This window comes from Pseudonaja textilis, chromosome 17, assembly GCF_049901715.1.
Source record: "Pseudonaja textilis isolate UNSWEBS1 chromosome 17, rPseTex1.2, whole genome shotgun sequence".
Taxonomy (NCBI): domain Eukaryota; kingdom Metazoa; phylum Chordata; class Lepidosauria; order Squamata; family Elapidae; genus Pseudonaja; species Pseudonaja textilis.
In genome coordinates, this window is record NC_142006.1 from 553,910 (window position 1) to 575,533 (window position 21,624).

The following is a 21,624-nucleotide window of genomic DNA, read 5'->3' on the forward strand; positions in this document are numbered from 1 at the left end:
CCGAGCTCGGCTGCTCTGCTTTGCAGTGGCTCTTTCAACCCGCCATAAACTCTGGGCACCGGACCGGGGGTGGGGGTGGGGGACACACGTCGGAGTCCGAGGCCATCCACCTGCCGGGGTCCTCCCTTTGGCTGGGCCCAAGCTGGCCCCTATTCTAGAGAAACGAGTTTTATTTGATCTCAAACGAGGGCAGCACATTGGGGATTCCCCTGGGAATTGTCCTGCCCCACCATAGTGCCAGGAGGGCCACCTCGTTTCCCCAGGGACGTCTCCTTTCGGCTTGGGAGGGGCAGGGGCCCATGGCCAGAGGCGCTCAGCCCCTTCGCCCCCTCCCACGCTAAGAAAGGCTCCGCATGCCTTGAATGTGTTAGCGGCCTCTCTTCAGCCCAGCAGGCTTCCTGAAAGATCCACCGGGGAACCAAGTAGCCATCGCCCTTAGACGTCTATACCGCTTCCCAGGGCTTTCCCGGCCCTGTCTAAGCAGTTGACGGAGTCAGCCTCTGGCCCCCCAACAACCCGGGTCCCTCATTTGACCCACCTGGGAAGGACGGGAGGTTGAGTCAACCTGGAGCCAGTCAGGATTGAACTCCTGTCTGTGGGCAGAGTCACCTGCAATGCTCCCCTTTAGCCAGTGCGCCCCCAAAAGACTTTAGCCAGTGCCCTTTAGCCAGTGCGACCCCGTTCAGACTTACTCTCTGTGTAAAGGAAGGCAGAGAAGCCCGGGGGAGGCCGTGAGCGTCGCTGGTCCTGCTTCGATGGGAGGAAGTAGCCAGTAATGCCTGCTCTCTTCTTTTTCCTCCCTGAGTCCTAGCAGCTTAGGAGAGTCGTGTGGTGGCCTAGGGGCGGAGCTCCCGCCTCAATTCAGGAGGCTGTGAGTTCAATCCTAGGTAGAGGCAGATATTTCTCTCCATATATATCTGCTGAACAAAAACTCCGCATTGGCGACAGGAAGGGCATCCGGCCAGTAAACACTCCGCCCCGTTCAGTTGCCCAGACTCCACCCCAAGGCAAGGGATGACGGGGTTATTAAAAGGAGATGTTCCAGCAGGTGAAGAGAAAAGGAGCCCCCTCCCGCTTCCTCTCATCCCCCCTGACCCCCAGCAAAGGCCTTGCCTGTAGACGGGAGCCTGAAAAGCGGGGGGCTGGGAGGGCCCGTTGCCCTCTGGCCACAGAGATTTCATCTAAGAGGGCTAAGGGAGGAGAACACCTTGAAAACCTGGGCCAGAAATAACGCCCCCACAACCCCCGGGCTTTCTCCCTGGGGAAATGTGCAGGTGTTTTTGGGGAGCAGCAGCGATTTAATGACTGAAACATGCACAGCCGCGGCTGCTGCCTCTCTTCTAATGATGTTTCATTTCCAAATCTCTACTCTATTGCAGGGATGGAGCACCATCCATCCCGACCCACAAGACTCCCTGGAAGGCAGGAGCAACCAGGTACTCCCATTTCAATCTTACTAGACCAGCTGTTAAGCAGCAAAAAAATCTCTTGGTGTCCCCAGAGGGTGACCTGGAGAGGCTGAGTCCTCCCAGAATCGGCCGAGACCCTTTCACTCTGCAGGGGCAGGTTTCCCTGGCCAGAAAAGGAACACACACGCACACACACGCACGCACACACACCTGCCGAAGAGACACGGAGGGCCAAATCCCAGAGGAGCAGCAGGGTAAAAGAAGAGGCTAACCAAGGGATGCAGCAGGGCCACGAGGGAGCAAGTGCTTTCTGTGGCTTGTGGTGGGCTGGAACGTGGCTCTCTTGCGGGGCCCGTCCCACCTTGCACCATGCAAGCTTTCCATGCACTGGAGACAACCATAGCGCCGCAAGGCAGCAGGCTGAGGAAGGCCGGTGCCCGGGGCTCAGCATCTGCATTACTGCAGCCCCGACTGGCCGTTGCTTCCGAGGCGGGTGGCGGCTGGAGGATCCTGGAAGCCAGAGCTTGCGCTGCTAATGCAACAGGCGGCTGAAGCGGGAGGATTCGGGCAGGCGTTCTCGGTCCGCGCGGCCCTTAGCCGTTTCCAAGCTCTGCCTTGCGATGTCCGAGGGGCCGCAGCAAACTCAGAACTTCACAGGTCCCTTTAGTGAACAGTGAAACGTTCTGTGGCAGCCCCGAGGATTTGGGAAAGGGCGCATTGGCGATCGCTGCATTCATGCCGTTAACCGGATAGCTGTGGGCCTGAGAATCCACAGGCAGGTGTTCCGTGGGGCTCATGCGCAAAGGCAGTCTAGCTCAGCATCACAGCAGGGCTGGGAACAGGGGGTGGGCAGCGTCCCCTCCTCTCCCTTTCTGACTCGGTGTCCGGTGGACGGGGTTTCCTGTGTGCGGCAAGGGAGGTTGTAGCAGGCAGGCCGGCCATTGGCAGCAGCGTCCCCGGCAGCCGTTCCCCAAAGACCTGGGCGGGTGTGAAGTTCTGGGCTGGACTTCGGGCCTTTGTTGTGTCTCAGCAGTGAGCGTCACGCACGGAGGAAATGGTGGGCCACTTAGAAGGAGGGCTGGCGGGGCAGAAGGGCCACCAAGGAATGGGTGGCCCCAAAACAGGCCACTGGCTGCAGTGCACGAGCAGGCAGCAAAACTGAGTTGCTGCAAAGCTTGGCCAATTCAGTGCCGGGCCCTGCAGTTTTCCGTTGTCGGATGGTGGCTGAAAACAGGAGGAGAGGGGAAAGGGCTGTCTTTTCACCCTGAAAACTGGATTTGGGGGTTTTGTAGTCTGCTTTAGAGAGATGGATACTTTAATACAAGCACAGCAAACGAAAAGCGGAGCCAAAGAACAGATCTTACGGTGTTGCCCTGGGCCTCCCTGCAGCAGGATAAATGTCTGACCCTTTGAAGAAAAGGAGTAATTCCGGGAAGGGAAAATTCTATCCCGTTTGTCACCAGGATTGTCAGCCTTCCAGTTCTGGGTTCTCGCCATGCCCAGCAAATGCCAGAAGAAGAATTTACCCAAAATAACCCTCAGTAGGGTGACTTGGCACAAAGGAACCAAATTTAGTCAATAAAGCCAAGGAGGGCGGCTTGCCTTAGGGTTACCGAGACGAGGAAGGGGTCCACCTGAAAGCCAGCGGCGTTTCTGCCGCATCCCTGTGTGACGCAGAAAGTCGCTCTCCTCTGGTCTCTTGGGGAGCTGTTGGCCAAGCTCGGAAGGGACCCGGTTAATGGCCCCTCTAAGGAAGCTGCTCAGGCCCCTCGCGCAAAAGCCACATTTTGCACCATTGCTGTGTCAATTAGAAATCTCTGGAGCTAATTGTTCTCCCCCCGTTCCCCCGTGTGTTTAGTCTATGGCTGAATAAGTTTTATCGGCTGCTGTGCAAAGTGTGCTGAGGCTTCAGCGTGTTTGGTCTGTGACTGCGTATTTTAAGGAGCTAGACGGACAGCCCAGAGGCAGGAGCTCAGCCAGGGCAACCCTCCCACTGGGTGCTTCCGCCTCCACCACCTCCGGAGGGTGGGTGGGTGGGCGTCTCCCCCACCACCACCAGGAACAAACCCCGCTCATTTCCGAATGGAAACACACCACAGCTTCACCATGCTTCGAACTGCTTTCACGGGGGGCGCGGGGGGGCCCTGGGGCTGAGCCCCTTGCAAGGTCAAAGCACCCAGGCCTGGAGTTCCCACAGCCTGCTGGGCCTGTCCCACATGCTGGACAAAGTCAGGGCTCCCTGAAGTCTAGGCCAAGCGGGCCTTCGCCCCGGAAAGGCAGCTCCTGCCCCATGGAGACTCCGTGCCATTCTGCCACGTGGGAGGGCAGCCCTCGGGTTTGGGGTGTGTGTGTGTGTGCCATGTTTTGTCTCTTTATGAGGGCCTGCCTGAGGGCCACGGGGGGTTTTCAGCCCAGCCGAGGTGTGTCTGGAGGGAGCTTCTGGGTGAGGTGGGCAGGAGAGAGTTAAGGTCCCACTTAACCCCCGCCCCCAAACAAAAACCCCGGAAAAATTAGCTCAGTTTGGGGCTGCCAAAAGTTTTTTAAGGCTGTAATTTCCCTTCAACCCCCTAAGCCCCAAGATAATCATTTGTATATCTTTTCATACCTTTCCTCCAAACAGAAAGACCAGGTAGTCCTCGTTTAGTGACAGCTTCATTCAGCAACCGCTTGTAGTTACGATACGGATAAAAATAAATACATTTCATGACCAGTCCTTCCATTTAAAACTTTTACAAATCTGTAAAGCTGAATTAAGGAAAGGAAGATAAGCACAAGCAGCTGTGCTTTTACCGGCCAGTTTCTTTGCTTAGTGACGGAGTTGCCGGTCCCAGTTGTGTCACTAAATGAGGACTACCAGTACCATACATTGCTGCCCACACCCCCAGACCATAAGTGGCCCACCTCATTTCTGAGCCCGCTGCGGTGAAAGCTTTCGGCATCCGAAGCTGGCAGACTGACACACATTCTTCCCCCCGGTCCCTTTTTCTTGACCCTTCCAGCTGTCCAGGAGGAGCGGCAACGGGGCAAAGACCGCAATGAGAACGAGGTGGAATCCACCAGCAGCGCTAACGAGGACATGCCGGTGGAGAAGATCCTGGAAGCTGAGCTGGCGGTGGAGCCCAAGACAGAGACCTACATCGAAGCCAACATGGGCATGGCTCCTAATTCGGTAAGCGAGGGGCCCGTCTAGGCCCCTCCAAGGCCCGCAGGCAGGAACACTTGGCTCAGATATGTCCTTCCACCAGGCCTGGGAGGGCCGTAGCTCTCCTCTTCCTTCCCCTTTTCGGGTGGGATGCTTCAGCCCAGGGGTGGGATTCAAATTTTTTAACTACCGGTTCTGAGGGCGTGGCTTGGCGGGCGTGGCAGGGGAAGGAGACTGCAAAATCTCCAGTCAGAGGCGGGATTGGCCGGTTCTCCAGACTACTCCAAATTTCTGCTACCGGTTCTCCAGAACTGGTCAGAACCTGCTGAAGGCCACCTCTGGTTCAGCCATTTTCTTCCAGTCCCGTCGGAGAAGAAGAACGTTTGAGAATGAGTGTAACCCTAACCCCAAAAAGTAACCTACAACAAGAAATTAAAGATTTAGAAACCCAACTACAAAAGAACCCCCCAAACCAAAGAACACAAAACCAGTTAATAACAACTAAACACAAACTGAATCTACTTGAACAAGAAAAATTGGAGATAAGTCTGAAAATGACCAAACAAATCTATTTTGAGCATGCAAACAAGCCAGGGAGATAGTTAGCCCACAAACTTAAAAAAAAACGAAAGAAAAAAGACTGATACACCAATTAATGGATGAGAGGGGCAATTTGCAAGATGAGATAGAGAAGAAAAAAGAGGCCACCCCAGAGAATGAGGGTCCCAGAGGGGCTTTTTTTTTTTCAGGAAGCAACTGGACTTTCTTGTTTCTTCTTCTGAAGAGGTTTCCCTTCTCATCCTGGAAGCTTCTTCAGCTCTGACTGGATAGTGAGGAATGGAGGGATTGATACTCCTTGCAGACAGCTGGTCATTTGCATCCCTTGAGAGGGTCGTTGAGGCCACTGGGAGGTTTACCTGTGTCCTCAGGGTCACCTGAGCGGTGCAAATGGTTCCTCTAGTCTGCAATTTTTCCTCTGGAAATCCCTGCCTCCCCCCACACCATTCCAAGGGGGCTCCTCCCAAATCGTACGGCTAAAAGTCTGTAGAGATTCTCAGTCCTGGATGTCCCAAAAGTGCTTTTTCAGGAGGCAACTGGACTTTCTGTTTTTGTTTTTCTTTTGAGAAGGATGCCAATGACCAGCTGCCTGCAAGGAGCATCAGTCCTTCCCTTCCCCTCCATCCAGTCAGAGCCGAAGAAGCTTCTTGGGTGAGAAGCGAAACGTCTTCAAAAAAAAAAACCAGAAAGTCCAGTTGCCGCCTGAAAAAAAGGCCCTCTGGGACAATCATGACCGGGAGGACGGAGAATCTCCACAGAGTCTGAGAATGAGCTCCAAGGCCTCCAGGACCCCGCCCCCCCTCATGGGCAGCCAACCTGGAGGGGCCTGGTCCAGACTTCTCCGGGCCGGAGTGACCCTGCAGAGTTTCTGCGGCAGGACCTCCATCTCAGGAGCATTATTGGTAGCGCTGCAGGTGGGGCCGTTTGCCCTGGGCGGAGGGCAAGAAGCCAGGGAGCGAGTGGAGGGGCCAGAGGAAGACTGGGACCCCCCAAGATAGGCTAGAAGGGCTGTTCACCCCAAAGCCTTGGGCCTCCCCACCCCCAAAGGAACCCCATTCCTCCCACACACCCCCAATTTCTCCTTCTCATTGTTTCTCTGGGCTGAGAAAGGAGCTGTAGGGGAGGAAGTGCTTTCTGCCATCCAAAGATCCTCTGCCAATCCTGCCCAAGGGAGCCTGGCCCACTGCCTGTGCCTTTCCTTTGCCAGCCAGGACTCTTGGCAAGGCACCGAAAGCGGCTGCTTCCCCCTGGCCAGACGAGCCAGGCCAGGGGGCAGAGGAAGCAGCCCCAGATGAAGGCCCAGCTTCTCCTTGGAAGCAGCCCCTGGCCCGTTCGGGCATCTGCCTGGCTGGGGGGAAAGCCACAGGGGTGGCACCTGCAACCTGTGGGCATCTGGGCATGGGGTCCAGCCTGGGATGCTCCCCGGGCAAGCAGTGCCTGAGGAAGGGGTGTGTGTGTGTGTGTGTGTGTGCGTGTGTGTGTGTGCGTGTGTGCGTGCGCTGAACAGGGAATCTGGGACGGCTGGGTCCTTTGCAGGCTGCCCTGGATTTTGCAGTCCCAGGAGAAAGACTCGTTTCCCCATAGCAGCCGCCTTGTCCTGGCGCCGAGACTTATTGGGGGCATCGCGGGCTCTTCCCCAGTGGCTCCAGAGTTGTGGATCTGGCTGGAGCAAGAGGCAAGGGATGCTGGCCTCAGAGACCCCTAGGGCTGGGGTCTCCAACCCCGGCCGCTTTAAGCCTTGGGGACTTCAACTCCCAGAATTCCCCAGCCAGCCGTGTCTGTTTCTTTTTATCTTACCAGCTAAAATGAGTGCAGAGGAAGGGATTACAAGAGAGCAAGCTATGCTGGCTGGGGAATTCTGGGAGTTGAAGTCCACAAGCCTTAAAGCAGCCAAGGTTGGAGACCAGCATCAATCCCGAATCTGAAAGTGACAGGTTTCCTTGCAATAAGTAAAAAACTAGAAATCCACCCCCTGCAACCCTCATGGCATCACATGCCCCAATCACCCTCCGTCCCAGCTTGAGGCGTCCTCTCACCCAGGTGCAGAAACAACATGGCCTTGACTTAGAAGAAGGATGCTAGTCTGTCTAACCACATGCACTCCAAGAAATTCCCCCCTCCCATTTTCCCAGGCTCAAGAACGTGGCAGTGTGGAAGCGTCTGGTGCTAATGGGGCTCCCAAAGCTGACACAGGACAGGAGACGGGTTTTTTTGGGGAGGGGGGCAGGCTTTTGGCTTAAGGAGGGAACCCGCAGGGGATGGTGAGAGAGGCAGGCTCTTGGCCCTCTGATGCCCAACATGGGCTCTCTTCTCTCGGCAGCCCAATGACCCGGTCACCAACATCTGCCAAGCAGCAGACAAGCAGTTGTTCACCCTGGTGGAGTGGGCCAAGCGGATTCCCCATTTCTCGGAGCTCCCCCTGGACGACCAGGTGATCCTCCTCCGAGCCGGTGAGTAGCGAGTCAGCCCGGAGCTCCATCAGAGATCGCGGAGCCAAGTGGCCCAACAGGGCACTTGGAGGTGGGGAGGGTGCTCTGTGGGAGAGGAAGCATTCAGGCTCTTAGGACAGATTCTACAGATTAACGGAGTTGGAAGGGACCTTGTAGGTCATCTAGTCCAACCCCCTGCTCAAGCAGGAGGCCCCACACCATTTCTGACAGATGACAGCCCAGTCTCTTCTTGAAAGCCTCCAGGGATGATGAAGCTCCCACAATTTCTGTTCCATTGGCTCACGGCAACTGAGCACAGAAGACATGGGCAAACAGCAGTGTGTCCAATTGGCTGTAACTAAGACTCCTGGTTAAACTAATAATAACGAGGAAGCATTGGATGCCGTGGCAGGCTCAGCCTGGAGAAAAGAGGACCATGTGGAGAACATCTCAAGCCACCATCTTGGAGCCGTTCAGATGGTGATAATTGCCAGGACAGGACCTCATGTTTTTCAATGGCAAAGAAGTGTACTTTGCCTAGATTAACAGATTAACAGAGTTGGAAGGGACCTTGGAGGTCATCTAGTCCAACCCCCCGCCCAAGCAGGAGACCCTACACCATTTCCGACAGTCTCTTCTTGGAAGCTTCCAGGGACGAAGCTCCCACAACTTCTGAAGTCGAAGCTGTTCCAGGGGTTGGTTGCTCTCCCTGTCAGAAAGTTTCTCCTTATTTCCAGGTTGAATCTCTCCTTGATCGGTTTCCATCCATTCTTCCTTGTCTGGCCTTCGGCTGTTTTGGAGAATAGCTTGACCCCCTTCCTCCTCTCTGTGGCAGCCCCTCAAATATTGGAAGGCTGCTCTCCTGTCTCCCCTGGTCCTTCTCTTCCTTCCCTAGACCAGCCATGGAGCTGCCCCGCTCCAGAAAGAGAGGCAGGAGGAAGGAAGGGGGACTGGAGGCCCTGGGGCTTTTCACCTCTCTGGTCTGAGGGAAGAGGGGCCGCCTGTCTCTCGTGGGTGGATGTGAGGGAGCCTGTCTGCCTGCCCACCTCGGGCCTTCTGCAGTTCCTGCTCCCTCCCCAGGTGGTGGTCCTCCCCAGGTGCCACAGCGTAGCATGCAGGCCCGTGAGCGTCTTCCCCTGCTTTGCCCACCATTTCCAGCAACTGCAGAGGCACCCGGAGGAGCAGGGGGGTCTCCTTCACTCTTGTCCCAGAGGGCAGGGCCAGAATTGGGGTTCAAACGATAGCAAAGGAGTTGGACGTGAGAGGAGCATCCTGATAGGGTGAGCCATCAGCCAGTGAAAGAGATGCACCTAAGGGACCCATTCTTCTTCACCAGAGATGCTGCCTGACTTTTCAGTGATTTTTTGACTCTGTTCGTACTTGCAGAAAACATATATATGACATTTCCTTCTTTCCAGAGAGGGATTTTGGAGTCCTAGTGGACGGTCACTTCAACACGAGCCAGTAGTGCGCAGCAGCAGCCAAAAATCAATTCTTGGTTGGCGTAGAAACAGAGGCACAGAATCAAATATCACATAAAGTGTTAATACTGGTTTATAAAGGCTTGGTAAGGCTATGTCTGGAATACTGCATCCAGTGTTGGTCGCCACATTACCTGAAAGATCCTCAGACTTTGGAAAAAGCGCAGAGAAGAGCAACTAAGGGCCTGCAGAGTAAAACATGAAAAACAGTTGCAGGTTTGGGGTCTGGCTAGTCCAGAGAAAAGAAGAACTGGGGGTGACATGATAGCAGCCTTCCAGTTGTTGAGGGGCTGCCACAAAGAAGAGTTGGGGGTCAAATTATTCTCCAAAGCATCAGAGAAGCAGGACAAGCAGCAATGGGTGGAAACTGATCAAAGAGAGAAGGAACCTGGAATGAAGGAGAGACTTCCTAACAGTGAGGACAATTATCCAGTGGAACTGCTTGCCACCAGAAGTTGTGGCTGCTCCATCACTGGAGCTTTTTATGAAGAGACTGGACTGCCATTTGTCTGAAATGGGATTGGTTCTCCTGCTTGAGCAGGGGGCTGGACTAGAAGACCTCCAAGGCCCCTTCCAGCTCTATTCTGATTGATGGTTTGATTGTAGTTAATACTAGGAAAAATTGAAGGCAAACGAGGTCCAGGCAGAAGAAGAACATCAGGGCTTCAAAATCGAAGGGACCAGTTTGGACAAAACTTAACAGCAATTTTTTCATGCAGCTGTTGATCAAAGTAGGATCAGCAACATGATTGCCAACATCTGATGACAGATATGGAAGTAGAGGAGGAAGAGGAGAGGAGGAGGAAGGAGGAGGAGGAGGAAGGAGGAGAAGAAAAGAAGAAAAGGAAGGAGGGAGGAGGAGGAAGGAGAAGGAGAACAGGAGGTGGGAGGAGAGGAAGGGAGGGAGAGGGAGGAGAGGAAGGAAGAAGAAGAGAAGGAGGAGGAGGAGAGGGAGAAGAAGAATACTAGAAGAGGGGGAGGAGAAAGAGGAGGAGGGGGATCTTCAGCTCTTACCTGCAGGGTCCCTTCCGCCGGGGAACAGGGGAAGCCCGAGCAGCCTTCGAGGTCACCTCATAGAGCGGCCGAGGACCCTGAAGTGGCTCGGAGGAGTGGCCGGCTGAGCTTCCCTCTCTGCTTCCTCTGGTGCATCTTGGCAAGCGGGTCCCAGTTCACACCTCTGGAACAATTTGGAGCGTTCCAGGACTTGCGGGTTGCAACCACAGGAGCTTGTCCTGAAAGATGTTTATTGCTCTCAAAGGGCCGTTTATTTCCTCCGCACACACATGTGGGGCAGAGAGTGAAGGACCCCGATCCGGTGACTTCCTTTAGACTCCAAATGGGGGGAGTGGCTGTGGCCGGTTTCAAAGAGCCGGAGGGGGGCTGGCTGTGGGGGACAGGGCAGCCGCGTGTGGAAGCTGCAGGTCAGAGTTGGGGTGACAAGTAAAGTCCTACACTTAGGCAAGAAAAACCCAAAGGACACATATATAGACTGGGTGAAACCGGGCTCAGTAGCAGGAACAGTGAGGGGGATCTTGGAGTCGAAATAGCCGTGTGCAGCGGCAGCCCAAAACCCCCAGAGAAAGACAATCAAGATCACGACCACTCTAGGAAGCCTGAGTAAGGCCACACCTGGAACACTGCATCCAGTTTTGGTCACCGCACTATAAAAAAGAGGTTGAGACTCTAGAAAGAGGGCAGAGAAGAGCAACCAGGAGGATGAGGGGATTGCAGAGTAAAACATACGATGAACGGTTGCAGGAACTGGGCCTGGCTAGTCTAAGGAAGAGAAGGACCAGGGGAGACAGGAGAGCAGCCTTCCAATATTCGAGGGGCTGCCACAGAGAGGAGGAAGGGGGTCAAGCTATTCTCCAAGGCACCCGAAGGCCAGACAAGGAATAATGGATGGAAATTGGTCAAGGAGAGATTCAACCTGGAAATAAGGAGGAATTTCCTGACAGGGAGAGCAATCAACAACGGGACAGAAGTTGCCTTCGGAAGTTGTGGGAGCTTCGTCCCTGGAGGCTTTCAAGAAGAGGCTGGAATGCCACCTCTCAGAAATGGTGTAGGGTCTCCTTTTTGGGTGGGGGGGGGTTGAACTAGATGACCTCCAAGGTCCCTTCCAACTCTGGTTCCTCAAGCATGTGTAGACTCTGCCCTAGCAGCAGCAAAGAGGTCTCCCTCCGTTGGCTGCTGCTTCCGAAGCTCCCGTTCCCCAGAAGCTCCCTCACTCTGCGTGGACACGCCCGGCCGGCCTTGGGAAAGAGCTCTGCTCGGGTGCAGGATGGCTGGGCAGGAAGAAACGCCGGTTTGCTGGTCCCCTTCCAGATGGGAGCCTGGTCCCACCATGGGAAAGGCTAGCGGGGCGTCCGTGGCTCTCCCAGATCTTCCGAGCGTTTCACGCTTTGAAGTATTTACTTTAAATTCGTTATCCCACTGCTGGGTCTCATGGGAGAAGACTGGCTTGGTATTCAATTTTATTCTGCCCAGAGACAAGATAATTAATTTCCTGATGAAAACGAAGCTCGGGGGTGTAATGACCCCCCCTCCCCCGCCCTGGAAGGCTTTGGGTGACTCCTCTCCCCCCCCCGCTTGCTTTCCCGCAGGTTGGAACGAGCTGCTCATCGCCTCTTTCTCCCACCGATCCATTGCCGTCAAAGACGGGATCCTCCTGGCCACAGGCCTCCACGTCCACAGGAACAGTGCCCACAGCGCGGGAGTCGGGGCCATCTTTGACAGGTGAGGAGCAGCGGCTGGTGGCGGGGGCATGCGTGACCTTGCCCGCTCCCCTCTCGTGCCCGGGATCCAGCTCCGTGGCCTTTGTGGTGACCAGCAAGGCCACGGCCAGCCCTTGGGATTCCAGAGATTCCACGAAAGGGGCAGGAAATGCCACTCGGGTAACAAGAAGGCCAACGTCCCTCTCTTCTCGGGGCTGGGCACCTACAGGGTACTGACCGAACTTGTGTCGAAGATGCGGGACATGCAGATGGACAAGACGGAGTTGGGGTGTCTGAGAGCGATCGTCCTCTTCAACCCAGGTAACTGAGCCGCCTCTCCTCCACAAGGAAGGGAAAAAGGGAGGTCGGGGGGAGGAAGGGCCCTCCCCTCCCTCCCTTGGGCAACCTGCCCTTCATCCAACAAGGAACTGGAGGAACACGGGGAGTCCTTGAAACTGGCCGGGCGTCTTCAGTCGGCAAGACAGGTTTTCTTTAGCTGGGGGAAAAAGAGGGTTAGTGAACAAGGGGATCGAAGCAGGTATTTTCAAAGGTAGCTGGGTAGCCCCACGTCTTCAAGGCACCTACAGGGAGTCCTCGACTAAGAATCCACAGTTGGAGCGGGCATTCGTCGTCTTCTTTTAATGACCGCATCATCCCTTGCATTGGGGTGGAGTCTGGGCATCTGAAGGGAGCTGAGTGTTTCCTGGCCGGATGCCCGTCCTGTCACCGATGCGGAGTTATATTCAGCAGATATATTCTCAGTGTGCCCAGAGAGAGAAATATCTGCCTCTACCTAGGATCAAACTCACAGCCTCCTGATTGTGAGGCAAGAGCTCCACCTCTAAGCCACCGCACCACTCACAGTTGGGCATTGTCATGAAACATTGGTGTGGTCCTAAAGCGAGACGTCCTCTGACTACACCAACTAATGACAACAATCCCAACACTCCCCATTATGGTCATTAATGTTCTGACCCAGGCTTCGTAAACCGTAATTATTCACAAACTTGTTTTAAAAACAAAACCTATTTTATTGCATCGCTGGGAATTGTTTTCATTCCCAGCCAGAACGAATCTTAAACAGTTCCCCAAAATAAGCAGACACCTTTCAGTTCTGTGAAGTGCTGCCAAAACAGAAGTATCAAATTAACTAGACCAGAAACCAACCGAAATATAAGAAAAACCAACCGAAGTACAAAGAGCTTCAAGAGTGACTCTGAACCGATCGAACTACTTTGCTTCCTGCAAAGGTTTCGTCACCTTGGCCTGACTTTTATCCCTTATGGGAGGGGCAATCTCCTCCCAGCCTTATTCCTGAGTCACCCCTATTGTCTCAGCTGCTCTCGCCTTCTAGCAGCTCTGTGCATATGCGCACTGGGAACAGGCTCCCCTGCGTCCTCTGCCTCACTGCTGCCAGACTCTGGAGGTTCTGGAGTCAACATCCCACCCCAGATGGCCCTGGCCCCATCTCTGCATTGGACACCGGACCCTCGTCCGAGTCCTCTCCAGACTCCCAGACTGGTCCCTGTTTTCCCCCACTGTCTGATTCCACTGCCGTCTGCATCGGCTGCCGGTGAACCACAACAGTTAAGTGAGAATCGCCAGTCGTTCCAGACCCCCCCATTCCAGGCATGATTCCCCCAGCCTCTGTGAGGTAAGGGACTGCCTCCCAGTGCCCATCTCCCCCCCCAGCTCTGCCTTGTAGGGCAGCCAGTGGCCCTAGAGTAGCTGACTCTGGGGTTGCTTGCCACATCCAGCCTCTTCGTGAAAGCTTCCAGGGTGAAGCTCCCGCCAGGTCTGAAGGCAGCTTCTGTTCAGGGGCTCAGGGAACGGGGAGGGGGGGTTGCGCTGCACCTCACGGAGGCTGGGAGGGCCCCCATCCCATGCTGAGGGCCGAGGGCCGAAGCTCTCCTTTGCCTCCGTCACTCAAGCGCCTCTCCTGGGTTCGGCTTCAGAGGGAGAAGGCCTCCGGCAGGCTCCACAAAGAGGGGCTGTCGCAGCGCATTAAGGCCGGGGGACGTTTCCAGAACCAGGCCGCTGCGACAGGAGAGCTGCCGAAGAGGCAGCCTGGACGTTCAGCTCCTTGGGCTGTTAAACTGTCGGGGAGCAAGTCCTCCTGGGTGGTGTTTGGGAAGGAAGCTTTTCGCGGGAGGAGAGTTATCACGTTAGATAAATGAAAGAGCGGAAATAAAGCACCGGAGAGAGTAACTGGATTTGTCAGGTTATCCAACCCTGACCAAGAAAGGTGGAGAGGAACGGCTGATGCAGAACCAGATTCCATCCAGATCATTCGGATGTCCTCTCGTGCAGTCCCGGCTTGGCTCCCAGGTCCGGTTCCAGTTCACAAAGCTCCCTTGGGCAGCATCAAATTGGCCCTGGGTGCCTACCGGGACTGCGGTGGCCTCAGAGGCTGAGTTGCTCCTTACAGCTGCGGTGCTAGGCGGCCTGCGTTCCCCTTGCGTGGCCCAGACTGCTGTGAGCCAGGCTCCCTCCAACAGCACGAAGCCGACTCCTCATCCCGATAAACCTCTTTTACTTAATATACGGTGAATTTCCTCTCCAGCAAAGTCCCGGCCAACAGACTTTCAAGATAGTTCCCAATTACAGACCTTTATCAGGCTTGGAGAGGGGCCAGGCCGATCTCTTTCAGACGCCACACTGTGGCAGCAATGACGTGGCAAGAAGTCAGGAACAGATCTTCACTAATGAATGGAACTAATGGTCTCCTGAAAAGCCCCACTCCCCTTTCGCTCCTCTTTATTCCCTCTAGGAGGGGACATTCACTGCCCACCTGTGCCCTTACTCCCCAGTCGACCTTGTTCCTTAACTGTTCCCTTCTCCTGGCAGCTCTGTGCATGTGCACACTGGGAACAGGCTCCAGCTGTTCTTCTTCCCCACTGATCTTCAACTCCGAAGGCAGCTGATAACTGTTGGACGGCCCTGGCCCCGTCTCTGCCTCTGATGCAGAACCCACGTCAGAGCCTTCCCCGGACTCCAGGACTGGCCCAGGTTCCTCCCCAACCCCCTCACTCTCCGAGTCTGCCGCCAGCTCTGCTGGGTGCCCTCGGGCCACAACACCGACCTCCTTGGAGGAGGCCTTGAACGGCCTTTAAGCTTCTCCTTCCCTCCTTCTCTTGCAGACTCCAAGGGCCTTTCCAACCCGGCTGAGGTCGAGGCACTGCGGGAAAAGGTCTACGCCTCGCTGGAGGCCTACTGCAAACATAAGTACCCCGAGCAGCCCGGGAGGTGAGTGAGTCTCTTCTCACTTAGGGTGCCCTTTGCAGGACGTCCTCACGAGCAGAGAGCCGGGTGCGAAACCTCGTGAGCTGCAAGACAGCCCCCGCTTGCTTGGTGTGGCATCAGCTCCCCGAATTCCTCTCGGGTTGCGTCCTGGCCCTCCTCCAGGATCAACAGGCAGGCCGCGGGAATTTCCTGAATGCTGCAAGACGTTCGTCTTTCGTGTGGGTGGTCTTTTATTTTTTCTAAGCAGAATTCATCCCCTCCCGTTTCCTCTGTGTGATGAAATCAGAGTAACCTAATGGTAATTAGCAAAGGAGGCTGGACTGGGGCCAAGATCCCATCTCTGTTTTCCGGGCTGGCGGCTTCCCAAGGTGGGAAGCTGCTGTGGAGAGTGGGGTTGACTCCCTCGGGCCGAGAGGTCGGCATTCTGAGCCCCCCAGATGGAAGGAGCGGGACTGTGGCCCCAGCTTCTCTACGGACCTCGGGGCTGGGGAGGGAAAAACCCCTGGGCACAGCCAGAGAAGGCGAAATGCCCCCAGCAGAGGGTCGGTTTTCTCTCCTGGGCCTTCTGGCGCCAGGTCCCGTGAAGGGGACAGTTTCCCCTTAAGAAAAAGAGCATTAGCCCTTAGACTTATATCCCACTTTATAGTGCTTTCCAGCCCTCTCTAAGCGATTTCCAGAGTCAGCCTCTTGCCCCCAACAATCTGGGTCCTCATTTTACCCACCTCAGAAGGACGGAAGGCTGAGGCAACCTGGAGACAGTCAGGATCGAACTCCTGGCAGTGGGCAGGGAAGGAAGGAAGGAAGGAAGGAAGGAAGGAAGGAAGGAAGGAAGGAAGGAAGGAAGGAAGGAAGGAAGGACAATAGCAGTAGCACTTAGGGTTAATACCACTTCACTGTGCTTTTACAGACAGACACATAGAGGGCAGAGCAATAACAATGGGATTTATATTCCGCTTCACAGCCCCCTCCAAGCGGTTTCCAGAGTCAGCCTCTTTCCCCCAACAATCTGGGTCCTCATTTGACCCACCTTGGAAGGACGGGAGGCTGAGTCAACCTGGAGCCTGGTACCTGAGGCAGTGGTGGTCTGTTACCAGTTCGCACTGGTTCAGCCAAACCAGTAGTAAAAAACACCCACCGGCTCAGCTGAACCAATCCTTCCCACGATCAGCTAAGAGGATAAAAGAAGCGACAAGCGCATGGGAAGGTGGGGTGTGTGTGTGGGGGTCACTTCTACCTTTTAGTTTCTTCGTCCTCTCAGCTGATTGGTGCCTTAGGGGGACGCTGTGTGCAATCACCCCACCACCCCCAAACTGGTAGGGACCAAGGTAGGAACCCACTACTGACCTGAGGCATTTGCAGAGATGCGTGTGTGTGTGTGTGGATAGCTGCTCCTCTTTTCTTGCTAGATGCCCCTCCTGGGGGGCGGGGGGGGGGGCAAAGGAAGCCAACCAAGCTACCCAGGCCTCTCCGCCCTGCTCTTCCCGGGCAACCCTGTGGAGACGTGACCATCGGCGCACCCACCCCGGCCCCCTCCCGAAACATCCTTCCCTGCCCCCCTCTTCCTGTTATCCTTCAGCCAAAATTATTCTTAAAAGCGGGTTATTTCATAGTTAAAATGTTTCTGCACGCCTGTCATCTGTTTTAGTTTAAATGTGAAGCACTTGGACTCCAGGGGGGAGGGAGAGATTGGCAGGGCTTGATTCGGATTTTCCTGGCTGGGCTCCCACCCGCCCACCCGCCCGACTTGCCAGCTCAGCAGGCAAGAAATGCTAGTCAGGATGCAGCCCTCCCCCATTCCGCCCCCCGACTCCCACCCCCGAGCCAGGAGCCCCCAAACCCCTCGCGGAGGGCCTGAAGGGGAGAGCAACAGGGCAGGAGAGACGGAGGGGCTGCTTAAAAGCAGAGGCAGCCCGTTGGAGCCCAGAGTCTGCGTGTGTGTGTGTGTGTGCGTGCTTGTGTGTCTGTTGTGGCATTTCCTGAATCAAAGGAAGCAGCAACGGGATCTGGAAACGGGAGGCCAAACGCTTGGGCAGGGCTGGGGGGAAGGGCGCCCTGGAGACGGTCTTTTGCCCAGCCAGCCGGGCCTGGTCCTTCCAGGGCCTTCTGCTAATGCCGAATCCAGCCGAGAAGACCGGAGGCCGAGCCCGTGTCCTGCCCGTGCGCTGCATGCTCGGCCAGGCACCAGGTTCCCACGCAGAAGGTCTGCGGACACACAGGAGCCCAAACCATCCAGCCAGCCCCACTGTGGCTTTTCGGGCGTCCTGAATCATTCCACGGGCTGAAACCCGGGCCGGAGGGCTGCTCTGGCCCGATGGCCAACCCAACGGAAAGGAAAGGTAGCCCGGGAGGGGCCCAAGGGCAGCTGGGGGTGACGCCCCTTCCTCTTCTTCCAGGTTTGCCAAGCTGCTGCTCCGCCTGCCGGCCCTCCGCTCCATCGGCCTGAAGTGCCTGGAGCACCTCTTCTTCTTCAAGCTCATCGGGGACACGCCCATCGACACCTTCCTGATGGAGATGCTGGAAGCGCCACACCAGATGACTTAAAAGGACACTGGGCCAGGCCAGCGGCTTTCCTCCGCCCAGGGGGCTGCCCGACCCCCTACCCCCGGACCTCCGCTCTGAGACCCGTCCTGCTGCCACCTCCCCCCACCCTCGCCATGCAAGGGATGCTGCCTGCCCCATCTGCCCCCACCCCACCACCCGGCTGCCTTTTGGCCCGTTTGCTGCTTCCGCAAACAACTTGCGTCTGGGGACAACTGGCTTTCGCAGGCGGGGTGTGTGTGTGTGTGTGTATGGCTTGAACAGCAGCCACCGCGGCCTGCGTGCACTTGGGACCCTGACCCCCCTCCTGGTGAATTTACTCCAACTGCCCGGAAGGACCTCAGGACACTGTAAAGCGGCCTTTCCTTAGGAATAAGGGATCGTGGGGACGCAAGGCAGGTGTCGCAGGTGGGCAAAGGAGAGGCCGGGGGTGGCCGGCTGCACCTGTACGCCTCCAGAGATGGCACTTCCTGGGCACGAGCCGGAGCAAGGCTGCCTCCTCAGGCCAGAGGTGGGCAGGGCTGCGAGCCGGCCTCCGCTGCCCCTTGGCTGCCCCTGTGTGCTTAGGGGGGGCAGAGCGTCTTTGCTGGCAGAAGGCAGGCCGAGCCACCCTGCGCACGGCCTGGGACAAGAGACCAGCCCTCCTTCGTGCACAGAGCGACTCAAAAGCCCCCCTTTTTTATTGGGAGGGGAGGAGGTGGGGCGTTGGTGGGGGAGAGAGATTTGGGGCTCACGGAAGTTCTGCCATTTGGGTGGGTGGCCGCTGCCTTGCCGGGTGTGGGTGGCATCAGGCTTCCCTGCCCTGTCGCTTTGTGAGTGCCAGCACCAGGGGGCAGAGAGAATGCCCTGGTTGACTGCCCAGTGTCAGAGCCGTGGGGCAGAAGTGGGGGGTCGGGGGCTCAGGTTGGGCGCCAGGCAGAGTCTGCCCTCGCTGAAGCCCCACATCTGCCCAAGCAGGGACTGGCTGCATCGGGGGAGGAAGGCCTGTGGCCTCTGCTCTGCTTAGAAGAGGGGCCTGGCTAGTGAGGCACATTCCCCACTCGGGGAGCGGTGGGGGGGATATTTTGGGAATAAAAAGCTGCTCCCCCTTTTCAGTTTACCAAAAAAGCACTAAAACTGCTTCATCCGGGCAGGTTTCGGGCGCTTTCCCCCTTTGGTGCCTCGGGCGCTGTCAGTCCTCTCCGCCCCGGTCCTCCATCTCCCGCATGGGACAAGCATTGGAGCTTTTTTTGGGGTGGGGGCAGGTCCAGCACAGCAGCCCTCTTCAGGCCAGGGCTGCTGATTGACGGGCTGCTTCAGTGGAGCCTCCTGGGCAGGAGCAGTCTAGCCCTGGAGCTCCTTTCCAAGATCCAGTCCAGCCTGGAGCTTCTGGGGTGGGGGTCCCCGTCTGGAGGTAGAGGAGTGGGGACTTTGCCTCAAGGGCGCATCTGGGCAGGGCACCTGGGGGGGCTCTTGCAGATTTCGGGTTCAGAAACAAAAGCGGTGGGGGGCGAGGGGGGAGAAGGGCCACCCCGCGCAGCCCTGCCGCTCGCCCTTTGGCAGCGGCTCCGGCCCCCTCGCACCCTCCCCTCTTGGGGCGCCCCCAAAGGGCCGCCGCTCCGCGGGGCTGCCCGGGCTCTGCGCTGGGAGGGACCCACGCGAGGCTGCCTTGCGGGGGGGTGGGTGGGGGGCTTCTCGGCTCCCTTAAGCCGGCCGGGGCACCCGAAGCGCCGTCGAGGGGGCGAGGGGAGAAGCGGTCCGGACTCCGCTCGGGGGTCCCCCCGGGATCCGTTTCCAGTTTCGCAGCGGAGATGGAGGAAGGCCGGCTCGCAACCCCACCTTCCTCCCCCGGGACAGCCCAGCGACCTTTCGGCGAGTGGCCCGGGCGCCGGCTTGTCGCTTTTCCTCCCGTCTGCTACCTGCCCAGGTGGGAACCCGGGATCGCCCAGACTCGGGAGCCCCCCTTGCTCGAAGGGGAAACGGGGAGCGGGGGGTCTCCTAACTAGGCAGCGGCTCCGCCTTCGGGAGGCAAAGGGGCCCGTCGCCCGGGCGGGCACGATCTGCAGGCGAGCGGCCGAGTCGGAGTGGGCTGGGGGGGCTGCGGCCTTTCCCTCCGGGAGGTTCCGGGACGGGGTCCAGGGTCAGTTGGGGTGGGGGCTCCGAAGCGCGTGTGTATACGTGTATGTAGTGTAGAAATAGACGCTGTATAAATATCTCCATTCACATATGCATAATATTACCTCCGCCTTTGGGGTTAATTTTCCGCTCTTTTTCCAGCCTCGTCTCTTCCCCCCCCCGGTTTTACTTGCTTTGTGAAGCGAGTGCTCTGACCCCCCCCGCCACCACCCCCCCCCCGGACTGATGGCAAACAAAACTGGAGCTTTTGTAACCCGAGCGGCGGGAAACGCATCTATTTTCAGATGCCGGCGCGGGGAGAAGCGGGGGGGGTGGGGTGGGGGCTTTAGGAAAAGCCTTCGCTCTCCGGACCTCGTAGCTGAAACAGGTGATTCAAAAAAAATAAATAAAAATTAAACGAGAAGAAGGTGAGCAAAATACCTTAAGTGTCAATAAAGTGAAATATCTATTTTTGTACAAATGTAATTTTATCCCATTACGTATGCTTAGATAATTTGGAGGGGGGTGGGTGGGGGGGAAAGGGGGGACACCGCTTTTATAGGATTTGTCCTAAATCTCTCAATACGCTCAGCCTTAAGATGCCTCTTTTAAAACGAAGGACAAGCTTTATTTGGGTGTTGAAATTTCTTCATACCGACTCTCAGAACTCACTTTTCAAGGAATTGGGGTTCGGTCCCCACCCCGCCCACCCGGAGACCCACAAAACACAACCGGCCTCTGGTTGCGCCTCTCCCGGGACCCTCTGGCAGCATTATCTCTACTGTGAAATCACCACCCTATATTATTGTTCACTAAAAAAATAAAATAAAGCTAATAGATAAACAAATTCGCTGGAAATGCCAGTATTGTGACGAAATGTATTAGGGTTGGTTTTGTTTTTTTTTTTTAAAAAAAGGTAAAATATATGAGCATTTTAAACTGCAACAGTGTTCTAAGTTCTCTTTTGTTTTTTGTACGTTCTGCCCTGTCTTAAATTTGCCCCTCGGGAGCCACGTTTCGGTTACTTTTTATTAGAGTGGAGTCCAGGAATGTTTTTGTAAAGGGAAAAGGAAGGCTGATCTGAAAATGGTGCGGGGGTTGGACTAGATGGCCTACAGGGTCCCTTCCAACCCTCTTAATTGCCTGAAGGATGGGGAAGATTCCAATCTCCTCCTTTTGCTTCTCTTGCTGGGCAGGAGGGAGCAGGCGGCTTGCTGCACCCCAGTCGAGCGGCTGCACCTGCTGTCCCTCCTTTCCATCGATGGGGGGGGAGAATGGCTTCTAACCTGCCCCCCCCCCCGGCTTTTTCTCCTGGGAACCTCGCAGCCTCTTCGCAATGCTCTGTTGGGCAAATGGCTTATTCCGCAGATTCGGGGTGGCAGCCGAGGCCCCCAGCATCAAAGAGGCCGAAGCATCTCTGGCAGTTTTTCATCTCTTTCATTCTCCTGGCCGCATCTGTGCTGAGTTACTTCCCTTTATTTTCCTATATTTCCCCCATTCCCATTATAATATTTAGTAATGATACAACTAGATGGGAGTCTGCTTTGTGATTTTGGCAACACACAAACATAACAAATTAACAGCGTTTTCTGTAAGCAGGTACTGATGTTCGGGCCTGTTTTTAAAGTCATTCACTTGTGTACCAGCCATTCATGTTAAAACGATAAATTATTATGCCAGCCATTCTTGATTTGGGGCTTGCCTTGATGAATTTGTACTGGTTCCAAGGAGAGGCTTTTAAACAGAGACTGGACAGCCACCTGACTGAAATGGTACATATAGCCATGATGGTGAACCTATGGCACACATAGGACCCTCTCTGAGCACGCAAGCCATGGCCCCAGCTGAGCTCTGCTGTGCATGCATGCACACGCCTCCCACTGGCCAGCTGGTTTTGGGGTCTCTGCCATGCATGTGCGGGAGCAGGGCGCATGTGTGGGGAATGCATGTGTATGCACAGGGGATGTGTGCACATGTGAGGGTGCACACACACATGCATATAGCATTTTGGGGATG

The 21,624-nt window shown here is 56.0% G+C and overlaps 1 protein-coding gene across 2 annotated transcripts in view; it reads left to right on the top strand.

Moving 5' to 3' along the window:
• RXRA (retinoid X receptor alpha) overlaps window positions 1-20,512 on the top strand; it is a 95,371-nt gene extending 74,859 nt beyond the window's left edge. The window contains exons 5-11 of one of the 2 annotated variants that reach the window (XM_026719188.2): window positions 1,380-1,436; window positions 4,409-4,578; window positions 7,430-7,559; window positions 11,623-11,755; window positions 11,963-12,054; window positions 14,874-14,979; window positions 17,370-20,512. In XM_026719188.2, the coding sequence (XP_026574973.1) occupies window positions 1,380-1,436; window positions 4,409-4,578; window positions 7,430-7,559; window positions 11,623-11,755; window positions 11,963-12,054; window positions 14,874-14,979; window positions 17,370-17,517 (836 nt within the window). In that variant the 3' untranslated portion in view covers window positions 17,518-20,512. The remainder of the gene's footprint in view (window positions 1-1,379; window positions 1,437-4,408; window positions 4,579-7,429; window positions 7,560-11,622; window positions 11,756-11,962; window positions 12,055-14,873; window positions 14,980-17,369) is intronic. The other variant, XM_026719189.2, reaches the window with a different exon arrangement.
• Window positions 20,513-21,624: the final 1,112 nt, after the last annotated feature.